General features: G+C 38.3%; 1 protein-coding gene across 2 annotated transcripts in view; it reads left to right on the top strand.

The window, feature by feature from the left end:
• Positions 1-478: 478 nt before the first annotated feature.
• The window catches only part of shroom4 (shroom family member 4), a 50,781-nt gene continuing 39,931 nt past the window's right edge, over positions 479-11,328 (top strand). For both annotated transcript variants that reach the window (XM_051115025.1, XM_051115024.1), the window contains exon 1: positions 479-720. In XM_051115025.1, coding sequence (XP_050970982.1) covers positions 595-720 — 126 coding nt within the window. In that variant the 5' untranslated portion in view covers positions 479-594. The remainder of the gene's footprint in view (positions 721-11,328) is intronic.

Below are 11,328 nucleotides of genomic sequence, written 5' to 3'. Positions count from 1 at the left end.
TTAATTTGAAATACATGCGATCTTATTCTTATTGCATTTTCCGCATTAGTTTTAAAAAGAGAAGAGATCTCTCTTTTTCATATAACTCTTAACAGAAAAGTGATCATTTCCCAACGGAGCTGAAATAACGTTACTTAACTATCAGCATAATGGGAGAGCTTTTAAGTTGCTTGTTAATTTAATTGACTTTTGAGGTGATGTGTGTTTAAAAATTTCACGATTGAGTAACATTTAATTTCGCTTCCCAGCTTTCATGTAAAGTACTTCGAAAGTTACGACCCATACGTTGATAACGGCCAACTTTTCAGAGTTTTCCCAGACAGTCGTACAATGGACAATGCAGCGGTCGATAAAAATCTCGCCCCTGGTACAATGTCATTGGTCAGTTAGGGCGACGCGCTGTTCTAATTGGCCGTTCCATCTGCCACTCAAGCCTATTCTTCATTCTCAAGCACTTCCTCCGCTAACAGTCCACGGAAAGCCCATCACTGGCCAACCCACCGCCTGTCCCCTCATGCCTGGAGTCTCCGGTTGTCGTGATGAGGTTGGGTCGTGATTGCATGGCGATCTGACGGAGCTGAAAACACAGAAGTCATGATGGAGACCGTTGAGCAGCTGGTGTCTTTCCAGCACATCCATGTGCAACTGAACGGAGGCGCTCCATGGGGATTCACTCTGAAAGGAGGGCTGGAGCACGGCGAGCCACTCATCATTACTAAAGTAAGACCGGAGTTTACAAAAAGTTAGAAACTCTTACTATATGCTTGTGTGTGTATTATTGATTATATCCAAACACTTGATTACACTGTGCTGAAAGTTTAAACTCACTGTTTATGCTTGGATGAGTTGTAACCGTCCACTGGATGTTTGAAAACTTTGCAAAAACTTAGTGGTCAAGAAATGGACATGGATATAAACAACAGCATCCTTAAAGCTTTTGTTAAATTACTGTTTTCACAGATGACAGATCATGAAGCTCATGAGATCTGTGAATCGTTGACTTTTAAGATCCATAAAAACCCAAAGAGAGAAATGAATAATCAATGTTTTCATAGGAGCCTTATTTTTTCAATACACTTACTGGACACAGCTGAAGTGTTCTTGACTTCTGCACAAACTGTTCATCAGCCATTCACTATCATAAGTTATGATAGAGCAATAAATTGCTGATTAATCATCCGAACAGATGGTTATATATTGGCCGATTTATCGGCCTGGTTAAAATGGTCATTTCAGCTAACATCATATCCCAAATCTACTGACAGATATCTTAAAAATTTTGTGAGAAATGTGTATATCTTACTCGCATTACTTGTCATTAATTGTTAAACTGCACATCTTGCTTTTTAGAAATTGCATCTGCGTTCAAAAGCTGAGTGCATGTTGTTAGTGTTATAAGTTTGCAATTAATTTATAGTGCTAAAACTGCAGCTGCTTTTGGTGACAAAAAGGATGTGGGATTATGAAAATCAGGCTGTAACAATAATGATTAGTTTCAGAGATATCTCAGGGATCCCTTTGTGCACACCATGTGGACTCTTGCTTGCTGTTTGTGTCATCAGCTCATTACCTTCATCTTTAGCATGTAAAACCAACTGAGATTGTGGTACTACTGTGCAGTAATTAGATAAAACCTTTTATATATATTAGCCTGAGGCAGATAGGAAATAACTCCGGTTCACTGTTTTTTTTTAACATAATGATAAGTAAGTTAAAATGAAGAGAGTTAAAATGCACTCTTTATATGCATCATGATGCAAATATTTATTTAAAAAACTTTAATTGCTCCAAAAATATTGAAATATTCAAGTTAACGTTTTCTAAATTTAAAAAAAAATTATTTTTAGCATAATTTTTTTTATTTAGCCCACCTATGACTAACAACCATCTCTTTGAAATGAACAAAAGTAGTGTTTTTTTCCTCACAGGGAGGTAAGGGAATCATGTTTTATTTCTTCTTCTTTCATCCCCCATTTCCTCTCCAACGGCATTTGAGCAAAAAGTGTTGATTTATTTTTCTTAAATGAAGATGTTTTGGGGGGACAAGACCCCCAGAGATCACATTCCCAGACTCTGCCCTCTCAGTCAGCAGGGAGGAGGGAGTGTGGGTCATGAGGGGGAGGCTGGTATTTTTTTTGTCTGACAGAGGGAAGAAATTGATTTGATTTGTGCCTGTTCAGCGTGACTTAAGAGTTTACAGTTGTTTATGCTGGTGCTCAAAACATCTTGATAACTTATAATGTGCGTGGAGTCCGGTTTGGCTGGCTGTGTAGAATGTTGTAAAATGTCTTTTCTTAGCCCTGCTGTGTTTAATTTAATGTGCTTTAACACTTGGCACTTAGCAGTGATATTGTCCCTTTTATCACTTCCAGGCTTTTGACATTTACATGACATTTGATCATTGTTTCAGTTAATGCTCAGCAGGATCAAAATGCATTCAAGACGATGATTTACTTAATGATTTTGAGATCAAACTCAGTGTTTACCTCTGTCATTCTAAAATATGTTTTTTTTTTTTTTTTTTTTTTTTTTTTTTTTAAATTGAGCAATTTGATTTTAAGTGAAGCACCAGGCAAGTGAGGTTTTGTGGCTGGCTGGTTAGTTCTTAGTAAGTGCCAACCCTTGGTTTTCTGTGGGTTGGATCATGGCTAATCTGATAACCTCATATTCATTGGCTGGACTTGTTGGCCGCTTAACCTGAAACACATGCCTTGTTCGACGCATAGCCCTGCATCTGTGTCTACCTTCTTCACACGCTTGTGAGGACTTTATTTGGATGTCATCATAAATATGATATACAGAGGCTCCTTCAGCGTTGGATTTCATTGTTTATCTATGTTTGCATGAGCCTTCTGGGGCACACGGCTCCAGTCGCTGCCACTCACACTGATAGTTTTTCCATCTGATTTGAAGGCGAATCACAACCTGCGTGTTTGCATGTTCTGCTCTCTTTTTTCTCATGGAATCTTTTGCCCTCTGATCCTATCTTCCATCTTTGCACCCTGAGGGCATTATTTTGAACCCCCCAGTGGTCTCGGTAGACATTTATCTCAAACAGCAAACATAAGGACCTGCTGCCCAAGGCCAGACACAATACTACCCCCCAGGTGTGCAACATGTGCTCGAATTAAAATCCCATGATGGGTCATTGTGACCTCAGCCAGCAGCAAGAAGGTACAATGGTATCAAGATTTATCAACAACAAACAGTGGCTGGAAACACTAGGCATCTCTTGTGCTACTCTGAAATCTGGAAGTTGGAATTTAAATGGACTCAGAAGTTGCTCTCACATCCCAATGTAACTTAATTTTGAGTTGAACATTTTTAAGGGTTTCAAAGCAACTTGTCCAATGCGTGACAAAGCATTTCCAGACTTGTGATCTTTAAAATTGTGGTGAAAAATCCATGTAAACCATTTGTTTACAAAGAATGCTTGGATATTTTCCACAGTTGTGCCTGCGCACAAATCCTCAAAGACTTTTACATTGAAAAGGGCATTGATTGAACATGAAAAACAGGCTGATTTATGTATAAAAACCTCATTGTTGCTGCTTTTTCCCCCCCTCACCACTTTGTTAATCATCCCTCCCTCACATTCCCTCTCTTTTTGTTCTCCTGTTGAAGTGGAGATGGAAACATTGCGCATTTCCTTGCATTTCTCCTTTTCTGCTATGAAGTTTATGTAGACCACATGGCACTCTAGTCATCCCTCTCTTCCCACTCCTAATCGGTCAGTGGAACTTATTCTCAGGCGCTGGAGTTTTGAGGTGAAAGAAAGAAGATTTTGGACGGAGAGATGGAAATGTTTTACTGGGGCAAAATGTTAATGTTTTAAGTTTGCTGGCAGTTGAAACTCACAGTAGAGCAGAACACTGAGCACTTGTTTTTTACAACCACTTTAGTTCCGGAAGTATTTTTTTCCATTTATTCTCTCCGTAGGCCAATCAGTTTTAAACCATGCGCTAAACCAAACAGCTCAGAGATGAATCGCAACATAAACTTTGATTCAAAGCCAAAAGTTATTTGAAAACAAGAAAAAATTTATTACACTGTCCCTGGACCACAAAACCAGTCATAAGGGTCAATTTTTTTTTTTTTGAGATTTACACATCATCTAAAAGCTGAATAAATAAGCTTTCCATTGATGTATGGACAATATTTGTCCGAGATACAACTATTTGATAATCTGCAATCTGAGGGTCTGTCCAAATTAAGTTCTTAGCAATGGTTTTGATATATATATGGTAGGAAATGGAACATGACCTTTACTTAATATCCTAATGATTTTTGGCATAAAGGAAAAATCGATCATTTTGACCTATACAATGTATTGTTGGCTACTGCTACAAATATACCCGTGCTACTTAAGACTGGTTTTGTGGTCCAGGGTCACAAATTATTTTATGGGGACTTAACTACTTATCTGATGAAACACTGCAAGTAATCAAAATTAAAAATTGACTACGAGTATAAAGTATGCAAAAAGTAATTAGTAGTGTAATTTTCCTGAAAATATTTAAAAAAAAAAAAAAATGAAAACTTATTGTTGCATCTACAGAAGCATATGTTAACAACCTCAAAGGACAGGGTAGGTCTGTTAGAAATGTTTATACAATTATTGCTATAAGTCCATTGCTCTATGGAGAAAATAAATGGAATTTTATTTCCAGAAGCCGTCTGTTGCTCTCTATTCAAAGCCATTTTTCCACTTCTGCTTCCATTTTTATCATCCCATTGTTTAAAATGATCTCTTTGTTTAAAGTGGGATTACTTCCCCAATTCTGTTATTCAGTAACAGCATACTTCTGCTTCTGGATAGTGTCCCAAAGTTAAATCATATCAGTTTTGGACTGCTGTGTGGAGCTCATCAGTCCTAAGAGGGTAATGCTTCCTTTTTCCACTGTTATTGCAATTGGATTTAATAGAGTAAATAAATTGTTTCTTCGATTATTTGATAAAAGGCTGTTTGTTTTGAACGATGTGTTGATTGTGGTGAAGTCCACAGCTGGTTATGGGTGTGGGAAGGATCTGATATGTGACAGGAATGTGAGCTTGGCTCCCGTTGCCTTTGCCTTGGGCAGCGAGGCTTTGATGGTGGGAGAGATATTGGGGTCTTATTGCCTGAGCCCCTCCACCACAAACACTCACCAGTGTTTCCACATGGTCTCCTAACAGAGCTGGGAGTGACAGGACTTCTAATCAGTGAGGCATGTGTTTTAGTTGTGTGTTTGTTCTCTGAGTGAATGGTTAAATGGAATGGGAAAGATTGGTGCCAGAATATGAGGATAATTGTCATCTTATCTCAATTTCAGTATCAGAGCATCCCAAAAAGAATACTGACACGATATTTTTCCACTCAAACTTATTGTTAACCATAAGATTTTTGAGATTGGACTGTGCAAAATTGTCATTGATCATTGGCCTGCATGGAGATTGTTTTGCTAATTTGGTATAATTACAAACTTACCGTTTAACCTCAGTCTGATGAAATGCAAGCTTGTGGTCCTCAGGACCTTCTGTGAAGACACATGGTAAATGATAATCAGGGAGTCAGTTTTCAAACTTCATCTGTGTTCTGCAGGAGACCTGACCACATCAAACGCTTCCACCAAAAGCTTGTCGGCCAACCTCGTATCCAACATTTGGGCTCAACCAGCCGTCAAAACCACTCCAAAGTCCTCTTTGCTCCCAGGGAGGTAAGTCTGGGGGAGGGGGATACGTGTGTGTGGAGGAGGTTAGCTGAGGGGACAAGGTCACTTCACACACATTACGACCTCAAAAGACTCACTATGGCCCTATTCATAAATGGCAGGAAGCTGAGGGATGACAGGTCTTAAATTGAGCCATCATAATGCCCCTCCTCTCACCACGTCTGCTATGACAGTGATGGATCAATCCAAGTTAACTTCGGTCCAAAGGTTGCTGACTCTCTGACATCCACTATTGTCTTTTTCGGAAACGAGGCCTGCTATACGCTCAATATGTGCAATCGAGAGCACTGAGGTGATGTCGAGCTTGTCAAACTTCCAGATCTGTGCGTATTCGGGTTACGGATCATACGCATACATCCATTGCTCCAATAACAACCCAACTCACCAATGTAATTTATTGCCAAGTGCACTGGGAAGTGGTTTGATGTTCCTTTAATTTGCCTCTCATTGAACTTTGGTAAAACAAAGACAATATCTGCCCGTCAGGAGGCGTCTTCTTGGCTGCACTTCAAATATGGCTTCTCACCTCTCGAGGAGAGCGACCTTGTTATGAGAGCACACACTGCTGTTTCTGGACGTGCATCAAAAGGTGGAGGTTTTCCCAGTGCACGTCTAAAGCATGATTGATCACTTTGGGATGTTTGTGGAAATGTCCACCAGTGGTGATATATGTTGTCGTGATCACTAAAAAATGGGTATTTAAGTGAGTCGAATAAGCTGTACTGAGTTAAGAATGTGATCAAGTAACTCAACAATAAAGGCAGGTTGTTGATCTGAGTGTCATGTATGTGATTGTGTTAACACTGACTCTGGGTTGGTGTTAGGTTTCTAATACAATTGCAAGGTCTGATTAGGTTTTGATATGTGTGCTCATGTGCCTGGTAATATAATCTCAGAGATTTCTGTGTTCAGGTAGTCAGCCCCTGTGATTTATAGTAAGTTTCTGCTCTGTGTTTGCATAATTTTCTTCAGAAGTGTTGGAAACAGACATTTTAAAACTGTGACAGTTTTAAAGAAAGAGTTCACCCAAAAATGAAAATTCTGTCATTAATTACTCACCCTCATGTCATTACAAACCTGTAAGACCTTTGTTCATCTTCAGATCACAAATTAAGATATTTTTGATGAAATCGGAGAGCTTTCTGACCCTGCATAGACAGCAACACAACTACCAACTATTGTTAAAAAAAAGTCCACATGACATCAGTGGTTCAACCTTACTTTTACGAAGCTATGAGAATGCTTTTGGTGCGCATAGAATACAAAAATAACTACTTTATTTAACAATAATTTAGTTTTAGTTAACAGTAACACTTTATGTACCATGTAAGTGAATGGGGAACTAGAGTGATGAGCTCCAAAAATATCTAAAAAGCATGATAAAATCTTGTTCCCTTCTTCCAAGTCTCCTGAAACCATATGCTCTGTATTCAGTTTTCATCACTATTGTAATATTCAATATCTGGTTTTTATCTCATGACTGATTGCAATGTGCCATATGTGACCCTGGACCACAAAACCAGTCATAATGGCCAATTTTTTGAAATTGGGATTTTATGGATAATTTATTCAGCTGAAAGCTGAAGAAATAAGCTTTCCATTGATGTATAGTTTGGACAATATTTGGCCGAGATACAACTATTTGTGAATCTGGAATCTGAGAGTGCAGAAAATCAAGATAAAGAGAAAATCGCCTTTAAAGTTGTCCAAATGGAGCTCTTAGCAATGCAGATTACTAATCGAAAAGTTGTAATATATTTACAGTAAGAAATTTACAAAATGCCTTCATGGAATATGATCTTTCCTTAATATCCTAATGATTTTTGGCTTAAAAGGAAAATGTATCATTTTGACCCATACAGTGTTGTTGGCTACAAATATACCTGTGCTACTTATGACTGGTTTTGTGGTCCAGGGTCACATATATGAATGTACATAAAGTACTGTTCAATTCAATTCAAGTTTATTTGTATAGCGTGTTTCACGACACAAATCTTTGCAAAGCAGCTTTACGGAAAATTAAAATTTCTACATTATAGTAGCTTATCAATCGTGACTATGTCAAGGTGATGTGCATATGGCAGAAGCTACAACAAGAAAGCTCTCAAGTTTCATTACGGAGACTTAATGTTTTTTTTTCTGACCTTTCCATTTTTGGAAGAACTATCCCTTTAAACCTTTTCTTGGAAACACTAAGTGTAGTGATTCACATGTTAGGTGTGCAATTTGTTCAGCTAGGGCATTGTTAATTAGGACATTTTGAATCCATGACTGTTGTAATTGTAATCGTGCAGCCAGAGTAATGATGTGCTCTTTGCAGTGCTGTTTAGTGAATGTTTAACATTTAGTTTGTGTTTTGACTTTCGGATTAGGTGTTGTTGTGGTCTTGTTTCAATGATCAGGCCATGTCCCCCACTCAGTTTTGGCTGGTTTAACGGTTTGAGAAAAAAAGTCCATGCAAACAGCATTTGGTGGTTAAGACCTTAGAAGGCAAACAAATTGAGGAATGTGATAAAATGTTTCTCTATCAGAAAGGCATTTTTTCCTTGTGAGTCTCCTTGAAACAGAACACACACTGAATGATTCTTCATTTGACTTAGCCTACATTTATTTGCACATCTGCTTAATTGTTAATTGTTGGCTAATATTTCTTTCATATCTAATTTGTTCCTGAGGTTGCCTTCACCAAAGCCTCTCTTGTGAATATAGGTCATTGGCTGTTGATTCAGTTGCAGTGGTGACCCATGGCTGTGTGTCACACCTTTAAAAGTCTCGGAGCACAATGGAACTTTAGACTCAGTCGGGCTGCAGCCGTAGCTCAGCACACTGAGGTAGCGCTCTCTCATTTTCCCCAGCCCTGAGCCTTGAATGAAGCCTTTGTCACCCTCTCACTCACGCTGTCTCACCCACCTTTTCTCTCTCGGCCTCTCTCTCTCTTTCTCCCTCCACCCCCACTCTTCTGTCTCTCCTCATAAATGAAGGAGCTAAAAGCCAGCAGCGATCTTCTCACCCACTCTGACCTTGAATGCATCCAAGTATGTCACTTTTCCAGGTTTCGCCTGCATTCCCAAGGGCTTAACTCTTACTTAAAGCACAATCTCCCCTTCCTGCGCTTCAGATCCTTCACTCCCATCTCCTCCCTGTGTATGAGATCAGGGCGGCTCAAGGACAGAGGTGTCCCAGCCTGCACCGGTGACCTCAGTTACTGAAGGAAAACATTCTGATAAGCACTTTGTTCTTAGCGGGGGAGCTTTGTTTCTGCTTTGCTGTAACGCTGAGGTGTTTTCTTAACTCCAGATAAACCAAGTTTGTCTGTGTGGGGGGATAGATAAAGGAAAGTGCAGTGGGGATAATACATCTGTCAGTCAGCCAGTCAGTCAGTAAGTTGGGTTGTGTTGTTGAGTGCAGGCTCAAATCCTTGTTCAACGGTATACAAAGGCAGTGCTGCAGAGGAGGGGGTTATTCAGGGCTCACAACCTCATTCTTCTCTCTTTTATGAGCGGTGGAAGACTGCAGCACAAGCCTGGGTGCTTGAATGCATTCACTGACCACCAGCTTACAGAGCTTTGAATACAAATGCTCATCAGTCCCTGTTGTGTAGCTCAAATGCCTCCATCAATGAGAAGATAATATGCAAGTCAAAGCTGATGAACAGCAAAATAACTTAAGAAGTTAACAAAATGTCAAATTTTAAGTTTATCATGGCAAATGGGACATACAGTTGATGTCAAAAGTTTACATACACCTTGCAGAATCTGCAAAATATTTTAGCAAAATAAGGGATCCTACAAAATGTGTTATTTTTTTTATTTAGTACTGACCTGAATAAGATATTTCACATTAAAGACGTGTAAAGAAATTTTTTTGTTGCTAACAAAATAATCCACAGCTGTATCTTTTTTTTTTTTGTTCAGTGATAGTTGTTCATGAGTCCCTCGTTTGTTCTGAACAGGTAAAGTGCCTGCTGTTCTTCAGAAAAATCTTTTCACACTGTGAACAACTGAGGGACTCATATCCAACTCTCACAGAAGGTTCAAACACTCGTTGATGCTTCAGAAGGAAAGACAATGCATTAAGAGCTGGGGGGTAAAAACTTTTTGAATTTGAAGATCAGGGTAAATTTAACTTATTTTATCTTCTGCGAAACATGCAAGTAGCTTCTGAAGGGCCGTATTAATAGAAAAAAATATATTTAGGCAAAATAAGAAAAGTGTACACGTCTTCATTCTGTTCAAAAGTTTTCACCCCCAGCTCCTAATGCATCGTTTTTCTTTCTGGAGCATCAGTGAGTGTTTGAACCTTCTGTAATAGTTGCATATGAGTCCCTCAGTTGTCCTCAGTGTGAAAAGATGGATCTCAAAATCATACAGTCATTATTGGAAAGAGTTCAAATACACAAAAATGCTGAAAAACCAAAGAATTTGTGAGACCTAAAGGATTTTTCTGAAGAACAGTGGGCAGTTTAACTGTTCAGGACAAACAAGGGACTCATGAACAACTATCACTAAACAAACAAACAAACAAAAAAACAGCTGTGGATCATTCAGGTTACATTACAGTATTAAGAATCAAATTCAACTATTATTTTCATTTGTGGACTATATGCATGTCTTTTATGTGAAATAACTTATTCAGGTCAGTATTAAATAAAAAATAACATGCATTTTGTATAATCCCTCTAATTTTGGTAAAATAATTAACATTTTGCAGATTCTACAAGGTGTATATAAACTTTTGACCTCAACTGTACATAAATATGTTTAAATTACAAAATATTCTTTTAAAATTCGCAAAAGATATCTGAAAAAAAGAAATCTTTTGACAATGAGGAATTTTGTTCATCTGCACTGTCCATTATTTCAAAATGCCCAAATATTAGCTGTTTTTTCAGCCTTGTTGTTAATGGTCTTTAACTAGTTTTCACCCACATTTATCACATCATGCACTGTAAAAACTTTTTTAGTAATTGTAACAAAAAAATATGTAGTTAAAAAATTGTGTTTATATTAAAAAAAGTATATATGTTCAAACGCACATATATACATGCACATACTTTTACTGTGAAATATAAATAAATATAAAATGTGTTTTATAAGTAAAAATGGGGAAATGGGGAAATTGTTAGATTTTTACATTTGAAACTCGAAATGTGAAACTGTTGTGAAAAAGCACTTCTAATCACTGTATAGGGATTTTTTCCCCTTCTTTTTCCTTTTAGTTTCTTTTTCCTAGAATTCTGACTTTGTAAAGCACATCAACCTACAATCATGTATGAAAGGTCTTCCGATGGCTTGAGGAAACGTACCAGCAAGGCAAATTCCTTTAAGATTCCTGGAATGAGAGGGGAAGTTACTTGAAGAGGATTTGGGTAGGAATGGCAGCTGTTAGGCCTCGTCTTGTGGAGGCCTCTGGAGGATTCTGGGCACTATGGGGTTTCCCGAGTGACCCACTGACTCTGCTTTTGATTGCTGTGGAATGAAAGCAAAGCCTGGGATAGCTGCCTCTGTGTGTGTGTGTATATACTGTATGTGCGTCAGGGTATGTTTGTGTTTTTTGAATGGATGTTCTGAATTGCATTCCCCTCAAGATTTTGGCATTTGGTATTAATTTTCACATT

This window comes from Labeo rohita, chromosome 7, assembly GCF_022985175.1.
Source record: "Labeo rohita strain BAU-BD-2019 chromosome 7, IGBB_LRoh.1.0, whole genome shotgun sequence".
Taxonomy (NCBI): Eukaryota; Metazoa; Chordata; class Actinopteri; order Cypriniformes; family Cyprinidae; genus Labeo; species Labeo rohita.
Note: the sequence above shows the minus strand (reverse complement) of the source record. Positions and strands in the feature narration are given on the sequence as shown.